Source organism: Vipera ursinii (assembly GCF_947247035.1).
Source record: "Vipera ursinii genome assembly, chromosome: 1".
In the NCBI taxonomy this organism is placed as follows: domain Eukaryota; kingdom Metazoa; phylum Chordata; class Lepidosauria; order Squamata; family Viperidae; genus Vipera; species Vipera ursinii.
The window spans coordinates 282562506-282585371 of record NC_139512.1 but is presented as its reverse complement, the minus strand read 5'-3'; the positions used below and the strand labels follow the sequence as shown (position 1 = coordinate 282585371).

The 22866-nt window shown below is 37.1% G+C and overlaps 1 protein-coding gene across 1 annotated transcript in view; it reads left to right on the top strand.

The window, feature by feature from the left end:
- THBS2 (thrombospondin 2) overlaps positions 1 to 21606 on the top strand; it is a gene marked incomplete at its 5' end in the record, with an annotated part of 54127 nt that extends 32521 nt beyond the window's left edge. The window contains 6 exon segments of the mRNA XM_083350197.1: positions 603 to 837; positions 4968 to 5195; positions 7193 to 7464; positions 11601 to 11698; positions 16312 to 16451; positions 19039 to 21606. Of these exon segments, the coding sequence (XP_083206323.1) occupies positions 603 to 837; positions 4968 to 5195; positions 7193 to 7464; positions 11601 to 11698; positions 16312 to 16451; positions 19039 to 19046 (981 nt within the window). The 3' untranslated portion in view covers positions 19047 to 21606.
- Between the last annotated feature and the right edge of the window lie 1260 nt (positions 21607 to 22866).

Genomic DNA, 22866 nt, shown 5'->3' with positions numbered 1-22866 from the left:
TTACTCCTAATGGTGTCAAGGAGCCATGGTGGCACAGTGGTTAGAATGTAGTATTTCAGGCTAACTCTACATTTCCACTGCCAGGAGTTTGATCCTGACTAACTCAAGGTTGACTCAGACTTCCATCCTTCTGAGATCGGTAAAATGAGGACTCAGATTGTTGAGGGCAATATGTGGATTCTGTAAACCACTTAGAGAGGGCTGTAAAGCACTGTGAATTGGTATATCAGCCTAAGTACTATTGCTAATGATTACATACACATCCATATTATTTTCTCAGCAAAGAACCTTATGGTTCTGCAAATTCTGCAGAGGACAAGAATTTGAATGAGGAAGGTTCATATCAATTCACCCCACACTACATACTGTAAATGAAAAGCTAATTCAAATTGTTATACTCTGCCTTGTGATCTGGTGGTATCTTATGAATTCCAAATTAGAATGTATACATGATATGTCTATCTGCCTGACTGCCTGTCTGTATTCCATGCCATAAATAGATGTTTTTAAGGAGGATCTTAGCTCCGTGATGCCATGGATTTAGTTTAGTTTTTATTTTTATTGCAAACACTTTCAAACTTTTTATTCATTTTCCTCCTTAGACTGATGTGGACAATGATCTGGTTGGTGACCAATGTGATAACAATGAAGACATAGATGATGATGGCCATCAGAATAACAAAGACAATTGCCCTTACATTGCCAATGCTAACCAGGCTGATCATGACAAGGATGGCAAAGGGGATGCCTGTGATCCTGATGATGATAATGATGGTATCCCAGATGACAGAGATAATTGCCGACTTACATTCAACCCTGACCAGAAGGATTCTGATGGTAAGATTATTTTTTCCTGCAACAGAATTTGTTTAAAAACAAACCACAAAACGATTTGCACCTACAGTCACTTCTAGTATCTTTCACATAGAGTCTCCATTTTGGGCACCTGAATAATACACGACACTGGCTTTCTTTAATCTAGTGATCTCCAAATGGGTTGTTCTATAATTCCCAGATTCCCCTAGCCAGGAAGAGGAAAAAAATCTATTTTTCAGAATGCTAACTAAATGTTGAGCTTGTTATATTTGAAATGAATCTGTTTAGTATTTTTGCCACTGACCTGCTTGGAGAATTCATGTGGGGTCTCCTTCTAAAGATGCCCTGAAGTTTAAAACACTAACAATGTCACATCTACTGAGTGGCAATAAAAATAATGTTCCAGTTATTGCTTTATTGTTGCTTGATTATAATTGTAGTCTATTGGGATTGTGGGCATAAAGGTAAGGTAAAGGTAAAGGTTCCCCCGCACATGTGTGCTAGTCATTTCCAACTCTAGGGGCTGGTGCTCATCTCCGTTTCAAAGCCAAAGAGCCAGCGCTTGTCCGAGGACGTCTCTGTGGTCATGTGGCTGGCATGTATGTTGCTTATCCTGAGGGGGAAAAAAAAGAAAATCAGAAATTGCCGCCTGAAAAGAACAGAATCTTGAGACAAAGTCTGAACTGAAGATAAGGGACTAAGAATCATGCTTCACTTTGGAAGGATAATTCCAGTGGTGGGATTCAGATACGTGAACAACTGGTTCTCTGTGTGGATGCCACTTCTGGAAGTCCATTCTGGGCTTGGGCAACAAAAAATTAGCTGAACTGGTGCGAACTGGCTGAATCCCACCACTGGGTGAGATGCATTTTTAAATTTCTGAAGGATTAGTAGTCTTGTCAGCAGCAATTAGTGCTGCAAAAAAATTAGGCAACATCTGAACCAAATAATTAAAACCATTCTGGACCTGGGCAACAAAAAATTAGCTACCGGTTCTGCTGAAGTGGTGTGAACCGGCTGAATCCCACCACTGGATAATTCTGATTGTGGCCAGTTCCCAAATTGGGCTAAGGCAGAATAAAACAATACATTTTTATGTTTATTCTTTCCCTGGCAGCTCAGATTTACCAGCCATTGAAGCTGAGTGTGAAATTTGAACTTTTTAATACTATTCTAATCCAGGGTTCTCCAAATCTGGCAACTTTAAGACTCCATGCTGGTTGGGGAATTCTGGGAGTTGATATGCATAAATTTTCAAGTTGCCAAGTTTGGAGATCCCTATCCTAATAACTGCATAATATTGGCTATAGTACACAGAAATCCATGTGTTAATCTATCATATTTTTTTATTCCAGTCATACAAATTGGTAGGTGATTAATTACTCTGTCCTGCAGAGTAACCTGTATCATTCATATTTGATTATCAAGGTTCCTCCTGTTAGGATTCTACCAAGAAATTAAACAGAATACTAAGTTTGTTCTGTCATGTGAGGAACTGTTTTTCAACTAGTAGTCCTCAAAAAACTGATGGGTGAGATCGATGGTGAGATTCAAACATGTGAACAATCAGTTCTCTGTGTGGATGCCACTTCTGGAAGCCCATTCTGGGCTTGGGCAACAAAAAATTAGCTGAACTGGTGCGAACTGGCTGAATCCCACCACTGGGTGAGATGCATTTTTAAATTTCTGAAGGATTAGTAGTCTTGTCAGCAGCAATTAGTGCTGCAAAAAAATTAGGCAACATCTGAACCAAATAATTAAAACCTCACTTGGACAAAGAAGTCACTTCTTTGAAGTTACCAGAGAGAATAAAACTGGAGACATACCTTTATCCTCTTAAGTGTTAAGATAAACACACATACAGTTGGTCAATATTTGGAATTCAACTTGGACAGCAGTCAGTCAGTGGAATGTGAGGCCATTTTCTCATAAAGAGAACTATGAAAAACCTTGATTCTTGCTATCTGTGTTTTTTAAAAACCTTTTTTGATGCTCCATGGCCAAGTTCCTACTGATAAATATTTATGTAAATTCCTAAAAATGTGTGAGAATTAGCCAGGAAAAGAAAGAACTAGCTCCCATGATTTTCCATGTTTCATGACTGGTGAAACATCAGAAGTGAGAGAGTTAAGGAATCTCTATATAAATCTGACTGTCATGATTCCGATCAATAAGACCACATAAATCAGAACTCCAAGGCAAGAAAGTTTTTTGGATACATAATACCGGCACATTCAAAAGTGAAACCAGATCTAAACCTTTCCCCCCTACAAGAATCAAAGTAATACAATGTAATAATTCCCACTCCTGTATTCATGCTGCCCAATAGAACCCCTTGGCAGGTTTTTCTACCTCAATGATCCATCCCTCCGGCATAGGAATGACCTTGGTGCCCACAAGAGTTGCTCATGTTTAGACAACCAAAAATACCCTTCCCCTTCTTTTGGCAATCCAAAACGAAAAAATGGCTGCAGCCAGGTTCGTTGCAGAGCTGATACTGACATAGTTAGGATAGATGGAAAAAAAATGTTAGACTACCTATAGGTGCACATTAGTAATAATAATAGATTTGTGGAATGGATAAACATTTTATAAGCTGTTATTTAGTCCAGGAACTCAGAAGACTTGTTGACATTTTTCTTCTGGATTTTGGCATTTATTTTAATGCCTGTTGTTTTTTAACCTCAAAAACTAACTCAAACCATTATAAGTATTCCATTATGACACCGAGCTTTTCAACTATTTAGCATTATGCCATTAGTCAATCTTTGTATATAAGTGATTTGGGGGTGGTGGACTCTATTCTCTTGAGTGGTTTAACTTTGAATGCCCCATTAATCAACCACAATTTCAATACAGTCACATTCCAAAGCTTCAAGGAATGTCTATTTCACTTTTAGCTTATCACTGCTATTTTTTATGAAATAAACAAGTTTCCCTCGTAAAGAAAGAAATAGTAGTCAAAGCTATTTTTATATGATTTACTGTAATGCCTTCCTCAGTCATTTAATACAGATGGGACAAAAATGCACGGCCACAGTCTTAAGTACTCATGGCAAAACTTTGCTGAAGGCATTTGATGACACAGAGATAAAAAAATAAAATAAAATCCCAAAGCACTTTTTAAATATCAAATTCTGTTGTACTCAGGATTTTTTAGGGTATAAAGGATTCATTTCCCCCTCTCCCCCAAACAGCTCATATTCTACTTCATATGTAGTTGTGGCATAGCAATTATTCTCAGATTTTCAGCCTCACGATAATCTTACTTAGAGTTTCCACTAGATCAGTAAACCTATAATATTTCCACATTACTATTTTGAGCAGAGAAGTGAACCAATGATTTCCCCCTTCTTTACAATTAATAAATGTACAAAAACAACTGAAGTGTAAATTTGGCAATTCATCATTAACATGTATTAGTACGTTAATGATGATTGGCATATAACAATCACAATATAGCAAAAAATATATATAAAGAGCCAGAATTTAATTATCAAGTTAGGAATAATGGTTTGGTTCTAAAAAAAAAACCTTCCCACCATTCTGTGCACCTTTGGCATCTAGTCATGCCAGCCACATTACCACGGAGACGTCCTCGGACAAGCGCTGGCTCTTCAGGTTTGAAATGGACATGAGCACCGACCCCTAGATTCGGAAACGACTAGCACACATGTGCGGGGGAACCTTTACCTTTTCTAAAAAAGAAAAAAAAGGCTTAGATGGTTATATGAGTGCAACAAAAAGGCTTTGTGATTCTATTTCATGTAAGTAGGGGATGCTTCACAATATAGAAAAGAGTTGTGCATCTCTGTGTATAAGATACAAGAGTATCTATTAGAAAGGAAAAAATAAAGCAGAAAAAGTTTAACCAAAAGCACATAAAGTGTGCTCCTTTTGAGTAATGGTTTTCTAATGCTAGTTAATTGTACTCCTTCATTCAATAAAAGTATTTAAGTAAGTTATGAATGGCCATGTGTTAAATTTGCAATACCTCTGTACTGTATTGTTTTTAGGAATAGTATAGCGAATTGTTGCACTGTATTATTCAGTACTAATTAGCATTTAATGTATAATGTAAATATCCACAACTTCTCATACAGAAAAAAAAGTTATTATTACGTGTGTTTTTAAAAATTTGTATGATTCAGGGGATGGCCGAGGTGACATCTGCAAAGATGATTTTGACAATGATAGTGTCCCAGATATTTTTGATGCGTGCCCTGAAAATGATGCCATTAGTGAGACAGATTTCAGAAAGTTTCAAATGGTACCCCTGGATCCTAAAGGAACAGCTCAGATTGATCCAAACTGGGTAATTCGCCATCAGGGCAAGGAACTGGTTCAGACTGCTAATTCAGATCCTGGCATAGCTGTTGGTAAGTATTAGAATTCCTTCTGAGTGAACTATATTCAGAATAATAACAGTTGACCACAACTGTTATTTATTCATAAGGGTCTCCAAGTATCCTGTGGCATTTTTAGATTTTGAGACCATGCATTGGTATTCTGTGTTTGCCATAAAAGAGATTAAATTATTTCATCCCAGATTATCTCATTTTTTCAATCAGGACTAAAATGGTAAAGAATTTAAGGCTAATATCATGTAGCTATTTATCTGACTTTCATAATTACTATAGTAACTCCCTACAGACATATACAAGATTGTAGAGTGAATTGTGCAATTCCTAGTAGCCATGCTGTGAATTGATAGAACAACAAATAGCATTTATAAAACCCTAGTGAGACCACACTGGAATACTGCAACCAATTTTGGTCACCATACTACAAAAAAGATGTTGAGACCTTAGAAAAAATTCAGAGAAGAGCAACTAAGATGATCCAAGGCCTGGAGACTAAAACATATAAAGAACAGCTGCAGGACTTGGCTCTGGCTACTCTAAAGAAAAGAAGAAATAGGGTGACATGATAGTATTCCAGTATTTGAGAGGCTGCCACAAAGAAGATGGGGTCAAATTATTCTCCAAAGCACCAGAGGGAAAGACAAGAAACAATGGTTGGGAATTGATCAAAGAGAGAAGCAACCTGGAATTAAGGAGAACGTTCCTAACAGTGAGACAATTAACCAGTGGAACAGCTTGCCTTCAAAATCGTGGGTGCTCCATCACTGGAGGTTTTTAAGAGGAGACTGGACAGTCACTTGTCTGAGATGGTATAGGTTCTCCTGCTTGAGCAGGGGACTGGACTAGAAGACCTCCAAGGTCCCTTCCAGGTCCCTTCCAGGTCTATTCTATTCTATTCTATTCTATTCTATTCTATTCTATTCTATTCTATTCTATTCTATTCTATTCTATTCTATTCTATTCTATTCCATTCCATTCCATTCCATTCCATTCCATTCCATTCCATTCCATTCCATTCCATTCCATTCCATTCCATTCCATTCTATTCTATTCTATTCTATTCTATTCTATTCTATTCTATTCTATTCTATTCTATTCTATTCTATTCTATTCTATTCTCCCAGCTGATTGCCATTTATGGCAGTAATAATTTAAATGTTGAAAAATCATTTGGGCCTTTATGGATTAATATCTTGCAGACAGCCAGAATTTAAGGATCAGCGTCTTATTCAGTGCCACCATAAGCCACTCTGTTTCCTTCAGTACCAGCTTCAGCTTCTAGATCATTTTTGAGGAAAGTTGCACATAGCACATCAGTAGGCCAAAATATGAAGGTTGTTGCCTTCTCCAAACATCTACAGATGTTTCACCCTAAAGCAAGTATGATAATTAAATCAAGGGAAAAGATAAGGAATGAGGAAAGCCAAGAACCAAAATACTAAAATAGAAGACTAATAATCTGAGGGGCTGCATTTCAGTCTCCCTTATTAGATCTTGCAGATCAGGCATGCAATGCATATCATCAGCCAGGGATTTATATTTCACCAGCCCAAAAGATGTAGCTGCCACTGCCATAGTACCCGCTTTATTGAGCATCCTTCCCACCCCAAAATTAGATTGGCTCCTTTCTTTTGATATTCTGGAAGGACCCTACAAACAGGCCCATTGTGTGATCAGGACTTGGTCTCCCAGGGAGCCAAAACATGGCTAGGTGATTCCATTATTGACAGAGCCATTTTTAAATTCTCCCTTCACTTTGATTGGTTTTGGGTTTTTGAAAATATTCATTACTATGACTTTTTATATTTGTATTCAATGTTTTTATATTTTTTAATATATTGTGCACCACTCAGACTCACCTTCAATAGATGAATGAGTGGCTATATTAATTTGATAAATAAATAATATTGACTTGAATTCTAAAACAAATGAACATACCACACTAAATAGTTTTGACAGTAGATAGTGAAATTAAAACAATACCTCAGCATTTCTTTCCTATCCTTCTTCAGGCTATGATGAATTCAGTTCTGTTGACTTCAGTGGCACATTCTATGTCAACACAGACCGAGATGATGATTATGCTGGATTTGTCTTTGGTTACCAATCCAGTAGTCGCTTCTATGTCTTAATGTGGAAGCAAGTGACTCAGACATACTGGGAAGATAAGCCAACCAGAGCTTATGGATACTCAGGGGTATCCCTTAAGGTGGTGAATTCTACAACTGGTACTGGTGAACATTTGAGAAATGCTCTTTGGCACACAGGAAATACGCTTGGACAGGTAAGTAGTTGAAAAGTCCCCTCACCAATATGTTATCAGCCCAAAGTTACCATGAAATTAAGGAAACTTAAACTTATACTTTTGGGACGCGGTGGCTCAGTGGGTTAGGACACTGAGCTTGTCAATCAGAAGATCGGCAGTTTGGCGGGTCAAATCCCGAGTGCCGCGTAGTAGAGTGAGTGCCTGTTACTTGTCCCAGCTTCTGCCAACCTAGCAGTTTGAAAGCACGTAAAAATGCAAGTAGAAAAATAGGGACCACTACGGTGGGAAGGTAACAGCATTCCGTGCACCTTTGGCGTCTAGTCATGCCGGCCACATGACCACAGAGACGTGCTCGGACAAGCGCTGGCTCTTCGGCTTTGAAACGGAGATGAGCACTGGCCCCTAGAGTTGGAAATGACTAGCACGCATCTGCGGGGGAACCTTTACCTTTACCTTTATACTTCCCCTGCCCCCATTTAATTGCAAGACAGCCCTCCCATGTGCAAATCATGTGATTAGTGCACTAATGTTAAGAATGGGTCACAGGTTCTGGTATGTATTGAAATTTCCCTTCCCTTCTACAGCAGCTGTTGTTGACCATATTATTTTAACCTACTTTATGATCTATGATCTTTCTAACCTGCCTCATGTCTATTTTAATTATAAGCGGCCTCAGGATTTAAAAACATACACTGAAAAGTCAGGGTATAGCACACATGTCAAGACTAACTTTTCATGTAGGTTTAATCAGGAAAGTGCTAAAAAATACTGTCAATCTGGTTCAGGATGATAATAATTTATTGCCCAGGTTTCATTATTAAGGGCTCCAGATGTTAGATCTGGGCAGATTGGTGGCAGCTTAGGGAGGAGAGTTGTTTCTCTTTAACAAAGCATCGAGGTGAGCTCTCTTTGCTTTGAGCAGCTGTTTTGCTAAGGGCATGTACAGGATGTACAGAAATCATTGCTATCAGTCTGAATGGTGTGGCTTCTCTGCTGAGCAGAAATGGAGGGTTACTTCTCCGTGTCACTTTCTAAGGGATGCTTAACTTAAAGTTCTGACAAATCAGTATCCTTTTTGAACATATGCATAGCCCAACCAAGGTATATTTGGTTTGCTAGACCCAAACTAGGCCCAGGTTTAGTTTTTATCTTAATTACGGTCAGTTACTCAGTACTCAGTCCCCTCGTATCACAGCCAATTGCTCTACACATAACTAAGTACTATGGAATATATCTGCTATGCTAGTCTCCTCCTACAGCTCCTCCTATCAGCTCCTTCTGTCATCCTTTTTCTGCCATAGCAACCTCTGCCTAAGTCATAGCATCAGAAGGGTAAAAAACTCCAAGAGACATAGATTAACAGGTCTATAGAATTACAGTGTTGGAAAGGACCCTTGAGACATCAAGTGCAACTTCCAATTGAGATCAGGAATTCAAATTAAAGCATCCCTAGCTAATGGTTGTCTACCTTCCAATTGAATACATATAGTTCAGAGATGCCCATTATCTTCCTGCAGGACTGGTTCTACTACCAAACCATCTTAGTGTAAAAGTTTTTCTTTTCTTTTCTTTCTTTAGAATATTTTATTAATTTTCCAATTTTACATTTAAGTATTTAAAAAGCAACATGGTGGCTGGGTTAATCAATAGTTCGATAACAAAATCTTTAGTACAAATCTCAAGTTATAACATCAAATATTTCCTCTCTTTTTCGCTTAACATTTACTGTCTCGTATTTAAGCTAATACAGTTCTTATTATATCAACTCAGTAAAAACATCATTATTACATTTATCAATAAATTTTTAGCTTATATGTATCTTAATTATTTTTTACAGTGAATCTTCATAAACAATCCATATCCTGCTATTAATTTTTTCCCCAATGTTTAGTTTCCCATCAATATTCCAATTTAACCTTTGATATTTATAATTTTCAGGCTTTAGGTAATCAAGATTTCCCTTATCTCAATTCATAACAGAATCTAATATCCAAAATACACATTTGATCTATTTGAATATAATCTTGTTATCTATTTCCCACCATATTAAATCATCTACTTAATCATACAATATCCCCTTTAATAAATCAAAACCATTATATAAATTGCCTGGGTTAATCAAGAAATCAAATATACATATTTTTTTTTCTTTTAGGTCTAATTTTTAAGTATTAAACAGATAAAATCCTTATTTTCAACTAATTTCCAAATATTTTAAACCTAATGACCAGAATTTCCCTCATCTCAACTTCTCCCTTTAACCCTCTAATTAATAATATGAAATCTCCTCTAATATATCAAAACCCCAATTTTCTTCAGCCTTATTCTGGCTTTCTTTCTTTGCCAACTAGCCTTCCATATCAGTACTTTTAGATCATCAAATAGATCTCCTTCTATTATTATATATATTATTTGAAATAAAGGAGACCATTTAATTGCCTTTTTTGGAAGGACTAGCCCATTTGTATTTATTAAGTTGTCTCTCTAATATTCCAACTCCCCATGATTGCCCTGATATGTTTATCTTCCATTCAATCTGTTCTTCTTCTTTCTCAAGTTTCTTCTGGTTTATATAGAAAGTCTTTTCCATTTTCAGTGTTGTCACTCCCTTTTCTGGATTTTCCATTAACTGTATTTGCTGGTGAATTGAGTCCTCTGTCTTAATATTTGATTGTTCCACTTCTTCTGTTATCTTCTGCATTGTTAGTTCTTTGGTTGTAGTCAAAGTTTGGGTTTGTGTATCTAAGCTGGCATCTTGATCTCTTATGTTAGGTCTTATTTTATCACAAGCTGAAAGAATGGTTTCATGCATTGCTTTCAACATGGAAAGGATCTTTTCCTGGTCTTCATCCATCTCTTTCACGTGTTTATAAATAGTCTTCATAGTAGAAGTCATTTGTCAAGCAAGATTTTATAGTCCAAGGTATTTCATCATCTCATATAGTAACCAATATTTCTCAAATAAAGAGATAGGAAGGCAATTCCCCACCTATAACTCTGAAAGTCAATAAAGGTTTACATACACAGTTCAAGTAGGCCAGTTATGCCACCCAGCTGTTGTCTTACATCTGAGTTTCTCACAGGTGGTGCCAAAGTCAGAAGAGTCTTATCTAAGGTCTGGGCTTTGAGCCAAGTGTCTTTTAGGAAATAACAAATTGTAATACCAAACCTCGCCACAAAATGACATTGATGCCTTTTAATGGTTTTTAAGTCCAAAATTTTTATAATACTTTTTTCTAATTTTATTTCTTTTTTGTAGATAAAAGCAAAAGTCTCCAATAAAAATAGGAAAAATTTTGGTCCCCAAGTTTCAGGAACATAGACATCCAATTGGATTAAAGTTGTTCTTTTAGTGTTTTAATTCCTCTGGGTAGTCAGTCGCCGCTATTCTTAGAGGGTGGGATAGAAATTCCCTTCCCTCTTTCCTCACAGGGGGAAAGATACTTTGGGCAGCTTTTACAGGAAAAGAAAATATTTAGGGTAAAGAGAAGATCAGATCTCACCCAGTTTCATCTGCATTGCTTTCGAAGTGCTTAGTGGTAAGTTTGACTTCTGCTGTCTGCAGCCTAGTGACATATCATATTACTATGGCCGGTCTTTCCTCCACTGGTTTGGAGGGCTGCCCCGGATCAAGAGGAAGGGCTGCTATCCTCCTGCAATCAATCAGGGGTTCCCTCCTTGCTCGTCACCCCTACAGGGTGACTTTCGACCCTTTCCAGGGTCCCCCAGCGGAGCAAAACCGAATGCGGAAGACGGAGCTCACCTTCCAGAAGCCGTGGTGGCTGCGATGGCAAACCAGAAGTCAAATGTTTTTATTTTCTAACATTCAGTTGGAATCTGTTTCCCATAATTTATATGAATCATTTTATATCCTGTACTCTGGAATAAAAGAGGAGGGGACTTGACTTTCTACATGAAACCCTTGCATGTATTTAAGGGTGGTGGTATGAGTTGTAATGTATTACTCATGAGTAGAGTGTAATGAGTGGATAAAAGACAACTTCATGTATGCAAGGGCAATTCCTTATTCCTGATGTAACTCACTCCTTAAACAAAGTTTAGATACCATAAGAAGTTGGTCAGTTAGCAATAGCATGATATATGTAAGGCTTTTTTCTCCCAATGTAAGCCTATGTGTTTTATCTTTGTTACAGGTGCGTACCTTGTGGCATGATCCCAAAAATATTGGCTGGAAAGATTACACTGCCTACAGGTGGCATTTGATCCACAGACCTAAGACAGGATTAATAAAGTATGACATTTTTTCTGATGTATGCTATTCTTTTTCTATCTGATCATAAATAGCATTTTATAATCCTTTGTGAGCAAATGCCAAAGCTATCACTTCATTTAGGGCAGCCTGTTTATTTTTATAATTGAAGCCTTTGGGGGATTCTGAATTCATGTTTTCTCACTTTTCCATCTCATCAGATACGTTCATTTTATTCTGAATGGCATATATAAACAAAGGCAAAATATTATTACATTATTTAAAAGAAATAACTTTCCTCCAGCTCTTAGAAAGTTATGGTTTGCTATGAAATAATCTGGTTCTGGCTAGAAGGTGAGAAGGAAAGAAAAACAATTAAAGTAAAAAGGTACTGAAAGAAAAGATGGCTCTTTTTTAAAAATAATCAGGTCATCTGGAGAACATTTATTCAGAAAAAATGTTTTAATAAAATATAAATGTAAACAAGTTCTATATTATGGCACATATTTTCCCATGAGTGCAGTATTACTTATTATTGCTAATAATTCCCTTGGGAATGGTTACTGCATTTCTTCTTTTTGTTTGCCCATGTCCCCCTCTATCAGTTCAATTTTTCATGCCATTTATGCCACCTGAATTATTGTCCCATGTATTAAGATATGTGGGAATTCCTTTGGCCTTCAGATATGTAAAGAATTCAATCTTTGCAAATTATGACATGAATTTACCTCCAGGATTATTGTGTAAATTAGTGTATCTCTATGATTTCTGGGCTTTATGTGCCACCCCACCCCCAAATTTTGCAAATTTTGTTCCCACTGAAAAGAAAAAAGTAATCTGTTAAAAATGTGCATTATCTATTGGATTACTATTTTGGTTTATCCGGTCCTGACCTACCTTTATACACAGATGGACACTATCTATGACACAGTTTTAAAACGCTTCAGTCCAGAGAATGTCCTTGAAGGTTGTTTAAACATTCATATTTTTATGAATGTGTAATTTATATTTTTTTAAAAAATTGGTCATTTGCAAGAAGCTGCACACACTGTTTTGTTGTTGTTGTTAGCTGCGAAGTCGTGTCCGACCCATCGTGACCCTATGGACAACATTCCTCCAGGCCTTCCTGTCCTCTACCATCTTCTGGAGTCCATTTAAGCTCACGCCTACTGCTTCAGTGACTCCATCCAGCCACCTCATTCTCTGTCGCCCCCTTCTTCTATTGCCCTCGATCTTTCCCAGCATTAGGCTCTTCTCCAGTGAGTCCTTCCTTCTCATTAGGTGGCCAAAGTATTTGAGTTTTAGCTTCAGGATCTGGCCTTCTAAAGAGCAGTCAGGATTGATCTCCTCTAGGACTGGGAAGACCATAGCCTTGACTATACGCACTTTTGTTGACTGGGTGATGTCTCTGCTTTTTAGTGTGCTGTCTAGATTTGCCATGGCTTTCCTCCCCAGGAGCAAGCGTCTTTTAATTTCTTGGCTACAGTCCCCATCTGCAGTGATCTTGGAGCCCAGGAAAATAAAATCTGTCACTACCTCCATTTCTTCCCCATCTGTTTGCCAGGAATTGAGAGGGCCGGATGCCATGATCTTAGTTTTCTTAATGTTAAGTTTCAACCCAACTTTTGCACTCTCCTTCTTCACCCGCAACAAGAGGCTCTTTAGTTCCTCTTCACTTTCTGCCATTAGAGTGGTATCATCTGCGTATCTTAGGTTGTTGATATTTCTTCCGGCAATCTTAATTCCAACTTTTGATTCATCTAGCCCTGCCTTTCTCATGATGTGCTCTGCATATAAGTTAAATAGGCAGGGCGACAGTATACAGCCTTGCCGGACTCCTTTCCCAATTTTGAACCAATCAGTGGTTCCATGTCCAGTTCTCACTGTTGCTTCTTGACCCGCATATAGGTTTCTCAAGAGACAAATAAGATGGTCTGGTACTCCCACCTCTTTAAGAACTTGCCACAGTTTGTTATGATCCACACAATCAAAGGCTTTAGCATAGTCAATGAAGCAGAAGTAGATGTTTTTCTGGAACTCCCTAGCTTTCTCCATGATCCAGCGTATGTTGGCAATTTGATCTCTAGTTCCTCTGCCTCTTCGAAATCCTGCCTGTACTTCTGGTAGTTCTCGATCCACATACTGCTGAAGTCTAGCTTGTAAGATTTTAAGCATGACTTTACTAGCATGAGAAATGAGTGCAATGGTGTGATAGTTTGAACATTCTTTGGCACTGCCTTTCTTTGGAATTGGAATGTAAACTGATCTTTTCCAATCCTGTGGCCACTGTTGAGTTTTCCAAATTTGCTGGCAAATTGAGTGTAGCACTTTTACTGCACTGTCTTTTAAGATTTTGAATAGCTCAGCTGGAATACTGTCACCTCCACTAGCTTTGTTGTTGCTCAGCTTTTCTAAGGCCCACTTCACTTCACATTCTAGGATGTCTGGCTCGAGGTCAGTGACCACCTCATTGTGATTATCAGGGACATTAAGCTCATTCTTGTATAGTTCTTCTGTGTAATTTTGCCACCTCTTCTTAATCTCTTCTGCCTCTGTTAGGTCCCTGCCATTTTGGTCCTTTATCATGCCCATTTTTGCATTAAACGTTCCCTTCATCTGTCCAATTTTCTTGAAAAGATCTCTGGTCCTCCCTATTCTATTGTTTTCTTCTATTTCTTTGCACTGTTCATTTAGGAAGGCATTCTTATCTCTTCTAGCTATTCTCTGGAATTCTGCATTCAATTGGGCATATGTATGTTTTTCTCCCTTGCCTTTCGCTTCCCTCCTTTCCTTAGCTATTTGCAAAGCTTCCTCAGACAGCCATTTTGCTTTCTTGCATTTCTTTTTCTTTGGGATGGTTTTGGTTGCTACCTGTTGTACAATGTCGCGAACCTCTGTCCATAGTTCTTCAGGCACTCTGTCTATCAGATCTAATTCCTTAAATCTATTTGTCACCTCTACTGTATATTCAACAGGGATATGATTTAATTCATACCTGAGTGGCCTAGTGCTTTTCCCTACTTTCTTCAGTTTAAGCTTAAACTTTGCAAGGAGAAGCTCATGGTCTGAGCCACAGTCAGCTCCTGGTCTTGTTTTTACTGACTGTATAGAGCTTCTCCATCTTTGGCTGCAGAGCATATAGTCAATCTGATTTCTGTGTTGACTGTCTGGTGATGTCCATGTGTAGAGCCGTCTCTTGGGTTGTTGGAAAAGAGTGTTTGCTATGACCATCGTATTCTCTTGACAAAATTCTATCAGCCTGTGCCCTGCTTCATTTTGTACTCCAAGGCCAAACTTGCCTGTTATTCCAGTTATCTTTTGGCTTCCTACTTTAGCATTCCAATCCCCCATGATGATAAGGACATCATTTTTTGGTGTTAGTTCTATAAGGTGCTGTAGGGCTTCATAGAACCGGTCAATTTCATCCTCTTCAGCACTGGTGGTTGGGGCATAGACTTGGAGTACTGTGATATTGAATGGTTTGCCTTGGATTCGAACTGAGATCATTCTGTCATTTTGAGGATTGTATCCCAGTATTGCTTTTCCTACTCTTTTATTGACTATGAAGGCTACTCCATTTCTTCTGAGGGATTCTTGCCCACAGTAGTATACCTGATGGTCATCTGAATTAAATTCACCCATTCCTGTCCATTTTAGTTCGCTGATACCTAAGATGTCGATGTTCAGTCTTGTCATCTCTTGTTTGACCACGTCCAGCTTTCCTTGATTCATGGATCTTACATTCCAGGTTCCTATGGAGAAAAAATCTTTACAGCATCGGACTTTCCTTTCACCACCAGACACATCCACAGCTGAGCGTCCTTTCAGCTTTGGCCCAGTCGCTTCATTCTTTCTGGCGCTACTAGTACTAGCCCTCTGCTCTTCCCCAGTAGCATATTGGACGCCTTCCAACCTGAGGGGCTCATCTTCCAGCGTCATATCGTTTTGCCTTTTGGTACTGTCCATAGGGTTTTCATGGCAAAGATACTGGAGTGGGTTGCCATTTCCTTCTCCAGTGGATCACGTTTTGTCAGAACTCTCGGCTATGACCTGTCCGTCTTGGGTGGCCCTGCACGGCATAGCTCATAGCTTCATTGAATTACGCAAGCCCCTTCGCCACGACAAGGCAGTAATCCATGAAGGGGACACACTGTTTAGGGTCTGATATATAATTATGTAGTGTATGTTCATTACGTCTGCCAGGTGGAAACAAAAAAGACATTTCTCATCCTTACATTCTGTTAAAATCAATTAATTAATTGGAATTAGTTGTTAATTCAGTGCCACACGTTTCTTTCCTATAAAATATAATATCTTTATATAATTTAACTGATATTGTAATTAAGGCTAAGAAGAAATAATATGTTTAAATAAACAAATAAAATTGCTATATAGCCATGATATGCAAAGCATATTGATTTCAAAATATTTCATTCTCAAACTATTGTCTTCTATGTTCAACACCTTTTTCTGAAAAGGTTTGTCCCCAATGTTATTAAAAAGGGTTCTGCCCATACTAGAAGTCTTCCAAGTTTGAAATGGCCCTGTTTTGAATGGGATGTTTTCAATTCAAAAAATTTTGCACATTATTTCTAAAAAGATGAATTATCATCTCAAAGATTGCATCTCACTTAGACCATGTTTTTCGCTTACAGGGTTGTAGTCTATGAAGGAAAACAGATCATGGCAGATTCTGGACCAATCTATGATACAACTTATGCTGGTGGACGATTAGGTCTTTTTGTCTTTTCACAAGAGATGGTATACTTCTCTGACCTCAAATATGAATGCAGAGGTAAATTGAAATTTAAGATTATTACTGCAATCATAATTATATGTTTCCAAACCTTTCAATTTCCTTAGACAATTTCTGGAAACATACAGCATGGAGAAGGGATATAAAGGAAGAATGCCAAATTGTCTGCTTCTTATATACATGCTTACTATTTGGTTTCTAAATATACATTTTTGAGAGCCTCCTTCATGTTCAGTAAAGCAGTTGATGTGAATTCCTTAGTGCTAGATTTGTCATGACTCTTTTGCAGGGACATGTTTGCCTAATTTGTAGTCAACAATGATTATGCATTTTTGTGTCAACTTTCCAACTGAACATAAATTCTGATTTTGCTTGTAATTCCTACTGACTGCTAATAATGCAGGAGAGGATGCTTTTTGATATTCAAAACCTTCTAAGGCAGGCATGTCAAACTGCTGGCCTGCAGGCCGGATGCATCACGATGAAACCGTGCCCTCCCATTGCTGGCAATGGGGAAAAAGTCGTGATACATCACACATCATGTGACGTCACGAGTTAGACATGCCTTTTCTAAGGAGTTAATAGGCTACATGAGTTAAAATCAGTGGAATATAATTGTGAATAAAATACTTAAGAGTGGTGTATTCATGTAGGTATTAATTAATTAATTAATTAATTGGTGTTATATACCATTCCAATCAACCTTCTTCAGTGGCTTACAATTCTCCGGTACAAATACTAAATTATTTATATATATATATATATATATATATATATATATATATATATATATATATATATATATATATATGGGACAAATCTTTATTTCCTGTTTCAGCCTAAAGATTTGTCCCATGTTTGGGGCCTAGCAAGGTAATCTAAATAGTTAACAAGCATTTAACACATATCTCCCTTGCTTCTCAGCTAACAAAGTGAGATAGAGCTTGTGGCCTAGAGGTAAAAACAATTGCCTAATGTGCAATTGGCCCAGGTTCGAATCTCAGAAGGGTATGGCTGACTGATGAAAACAAATAAGTTTGAAATGCATATTAGTCTCCCTTTAATTCTTTGTTAGCAATCTAAAAAAATTTACACAAATATGAGCTGCCACTGTTGTGACTACTGCCTGTCGATGGCCTTCAGTTAGGCTGAAACAGGAAATAAAGATTTGTCCCATGTTTGGGGTCTAGCAAGGTAATCTAAATAGTTAACAAGCATTTAACACATATCTCCCTTGCTTCTCAGCTAACAAAGTGAGATAGAGCTTGTGGCCTAGAGGTAAAAACAACTGCCTAATGTGCAATCAGCCCAGGTTCGAATCTCAGAAGGGTATGGCTGACTGATGAAAACAAATAAGTTTGAAATGCATATCAGTCTCCCTTTAATTCTTTGTTAGCAATCTAAAAAAATTTACACAAATATGAGCTGCCACTGTTGTGACTACTGCATGTCGATGGCCTTCAGTTAGGCTGAAACAGGAAATAAAGATTTGTCCCATGTTTGAGGTCTAGCAAGGTAATCTAAATAGTTAACAAGCATTTAACACACATCTCCCTTGCTTCTCAGCTAACAAAGTGAGATAGAGCTTGTGGCCTAGAGGTAAAAACAACTGCCTAATGTGCAATCAGCCCAGGTTCGAATCTCAGAAGGGTATGGCTGACTGATGAAAACAAATAAGTTTGAAATGCATATCAGTCTCCCTTTAATTCTTTGTTAGCAATCTAATATATATATATATATATATATATATATATATATATATATATATATATATATATATGCAAATTATTCAAATTGCTAATAAAGAATTTTGGGAGGCTGAGATGGCCATTTCGAACTCTTTATGTTCTCATCAGTCAGTCATACCCTTTATCTGAGATTCGAACCTGGGCTGATTGTATATTAGGCAGTTGTTTTAACTTGCTGAGCCACAGGTTCTTTCTCTCTTTTTATTAGCTAGAAGGCAAGGCTAAATATATGTTAAGTATTTGTCAAGGCTTTGTGAAAGCACCTTGCTAATTAACTCTTTCATTCCTGCTTTGGCCTGTCTCAAGGCTTATCCACAGGATATAGTCAACTATGACAGCTCATTATTTGTGCAAATAATGAGCTGTCATAGTTGACTATATCCTATGGATAAGCCTTGAGACAGGCCAAAGCAGGAATGAAAGAGTTAATTAGCAAGGTGCTTTCACAAAGCCTTGAATATATATATATATATATATATATATATATATATATATATATATATATATATATATATATATATATATATATATATATATACATACATACATACACACACACACACACACACACACTCAGTATATTTTATTGTATTCTGATTATTTGTTCTTCAACTCTCCTTTGGAAGTTGCTGAGGCAAAAAAAGTTTGCAAAATGTCTCATATTTCTGAACTACAGTGTTTAAAATTTGTGACCCAAATTTTGTACTTTTTAGGGTACCCTCAATGAAATTAATAAGATTCCAATTATCTATGTAGAACTTTAGGTCCATTGAAATAAATGAGATTAATATCTGTTAATTTAGCTTTAATCCATAGATTATCTGTACTATAGTCCAAATGTGGCTATTGTACTAACCGATTGTTTGTTTCTGATGCAGATGCCTGAATTATTGCAGCTGTGTGAAAAGCACTGTACTGTAGATGCCGTTCAACCTAGACACCTCTATACATCCTAATATTTCAAATCCCTTATTTTTTCTACCTTTCCTTGACAACCCTGTTGCCAGGAGGGATCTTTCCAACCCTACACCTAAGTGCCTCCAAGGAGTTTGGATTAAATGTGATCATTGAACTCATTGCTGATGCAGAAATAGATTGATGTGTGGATTGAAAACATGGCATAAATAATTTGTTTTAGGTTTTTTTAATGACGTTTACATATAAAATGTAAAAGTGTAATTATATTATGTATTATATAGATATAAATATGGCAGAAATAAGATTTGGAGGAGCAGACAATATAGCAAGCAGAAGGAAATGGTTAGAGATAAGATCACCACTTAAACGCTTGTTACTTGTTCAGATGAGAGGTGGACTTTGCTGTCACAAAGTCCAAAAAATATACTGTAGCAGAAGGACAACCTTTACAAACTTTGCTCAGAGAGAAGCTATGGGAACTTAAGTAAAGAAGATGGTACAGTGATGTTCAAGTGATAATGATTTCCTATCATCTTTTTAGATCAGCAGTCTGCTTGGAGGTTTGCATTAAAGCAAGTCCTCTTGTATAATCAATATTTAACATTTCAGCTGGGTTCCATGGAAAAAATTACAGTTTATACCAAAGCAAATTCATAAGAATGTTGGTTATTTCAGAATTTTTAACATAGTTCTCATGAGTTAGAGTTGAGCCAGCCCAATATTTTAGGAGGAGAACAGAATTACATTAATATTCCAACTGAGTTTTAAATGACAAGTATGCCTTTGCAAGAATTGCATGCAGTGACATCACACAGGCATTGCCATCACACACCTATATTTACGTGAAGGAAAGCAAAACTGCTTGTGTGCATGAAGCTCCTGTGAAAATAGTTTGTGGCCACATCTCACAAACCACTTTCCACCTCTTCTACATGCTAGACTTTGATTTCAAAATGCTGATAAGATAGGAATGCAACCATTATCAAGATCTAGTAACATAGTTCCAAATATGAGGATACTGATGTTATTTATTATTGCAGTGTACAGCTACATTGTCCAATAAGTTAATTCAAAACTCACCAGAAAGTCCATTAACAATGAAAGGTCTCAAAGCTACCAAATGCTTTTAATGCTATAATGAGAAAATATGGATGTACTTGCTCATATATAAATTTTTTAACTGCTCTGAACTGTCAAACAATCAAATAACCATTGAGACCTTGAAAATGGAACCCTAATATTTACTGTTGTCTTCAATGCTTGTAATTTTTATTATATGTGTGCTGTATATAGATCGTTTCAAGAAAACTGTACTAAAAGTCCATCGGCCCCTTTAGTCTAACCAGATACAACCAGTTATTCAGCTATAGACTTAGTACTCTCATATTTATCATTTTTTGTTATTTTAAACTGAACAAGCTTCCTCTGGAAGATATTGGTATGGTTTGATTCATGGATGTTTAAATATAGGAAAAACATAAGCAAATCTGTCTCAATTCAGAATGCCATTATGTTATCCAAAAGACTGTTGGTAGACATGTGAATGTGTGGACCTTAGACAATCGCATGTGTTGCTGGTAGATGCCACCTCAAAGAACAACTTCTACTAAGTGAGAATTCAAATGTTCAATGTCCTTGTTCATTTCTGCACACCAAACCCTATAAGATCAGGCTTAACCAACCCTAACCAACCCTGCTAGATCAGGCTGGGAATTACTCGGAGTTTCATATCCAGACAAAGCCATACAAAGGGAAGTCCTTCAAACAACAGAACAGTAAGATTCAGGTCATCCACAAGTTTGCCTGCAGCCATGATTGGTCGCAGCAGCTTTGTAGATGTGAACCTGTCATTTTCCTGTCAAAATGTGTAAAGCAGCCACTGGGGAATGGAAGGGTGTGTATCTCTGTTGTTGCCCTAATGGCTGTTCAAGGATCATCTCTAGAATTGCTTGAAGGATGTGATAGAGTAAGCCACATTTCGTTCCTCTGCTTTGAAAACATTTTTGAATAGATTTTGATGTTATCAAGAATCTGGGGTTTCTGGTTTTATTGCACATTCTTTGTTTTGTCATATTAATAGACATTTACATTTTTTTTAAAGAGGTTTGTTGAGGGTGTCTTTTGCAAATCATATTTTAATGCATTGAAAGTATGGCTGTTAAGTCCCAGAGAAGAATTATTGAGGGAAACTTCATTAATGTAATAATGTTTTTGTATCTTTTAAATAAAAAAGGCATCAGTGCTGGGACTAAGATGTTAATATTTTGATTGTATCATAATTGCCTATGCCATGTAAATTATTTATGATGGTCTCCCTTTTCCTTTGTGTGTGCTGTGCTTGTATGTGAGTAAGGGAGTATGTATGTGTGTGTCTATGTGCATGAGAAGATCAATAAGACTTGCGTTTTATTTTGCTGAAGACTGTAAATAACTATTTATTGTTTGCTCGGATAGAATCTCACCATTTAATGTCCCTCATTTATTCATTTTTCTTTTTTATATACATTTAACAGTAGACAATAAACTATACAAAGGCTTCATTGAAAGTGTTCTCTTTACTTTTGCATAGCTTAATCTGAAGTCATAAAAATGACAAAGATCCCAAGTGCCCATATTCTGGAATTCACATTTTGTTGAAACTGAATGTTTGATACCATTTGTATTGCTAGAAATTGCTAGCATATTTTATGTAAGCTAGATGAGTGGCTGATGTAACAAGGTCATCTCTTGTAATTTGTACTCATTTTGATGGCATTTGGGGTAGAGATTATCATAGTGGGCTGCGTCTACTTTTTATGTTCCTTTAAACAAGGGCTAGAGTACATTGGTTTCTTTACAGATATTAGGGCAGCATTCATGAATAGTTGCATAGACCACATCTTCCTTATCACACAACCAGCAATCAACATGTAGATAAAGGAGAACCAAAATAATAGCCAGGAACAATCTAAGAAGAAACCATATAGCCAACCAAGCCAGGTAGGCCAATCAGAAGCAGGTATCTAAACTGCAACAATTCTTATCAAAGTAGGTAAGATAAGCCAGCACACATAACAAACCAGCAAGCCCCATCTTTTAGTACCATTGTACTGCCAGTATTAACTACTTTGAAAGGTGACTTGTAAGAAGAAAACTAAGTTCAGCATTCAGCAGGAACCGAAGATTTATACCTATTTAAAGTTTTTATGTTCAGTGTATAATATTTATACCACAAGAGATGCTATTAGAGTCTATTTTACTAAATTTCATAATCTACCTTCCAATGAATGCATGATTAGAATATTATCACAATAGTCACGAATTTGACTCTCAGATTCTTTACCTTGGTGTTGGTGATTATCCCCTTTTAGCAATAGTAATAACACTTAGACTTATACACCATTTTATAGTGCTTTACAGCCCTCTCTAAGTGGTTAACAGAGTCAGCATATGACCCCCAGCAACCTGGGCCCTCATTTTACTGACCTCAGAAGGATGGGAGGCCAAATCAAGGTTGAGCTGGTCAGGATCAAACTGCTGGCAGTTGGCAGAAGTAGCCTGCGGTACTGTGTTCTAACCACTGTGCTACCATGGCTCTTTTATTACTGATTTTGCACCAACATGCCAAGTACCAATGAAACCATTTCACTGTACTTATATATTGATAGAACTAGCTACAAATAACCTTTGGTTCATTAAAATAATTGGAACCTGATTAAAGATTAATATATCAACTTTTTAAATTTGATATCACAGCTGTTTTTGCCAATGGATAAGAAAAAGAATAGAATAGAATAGAATAGAATAGA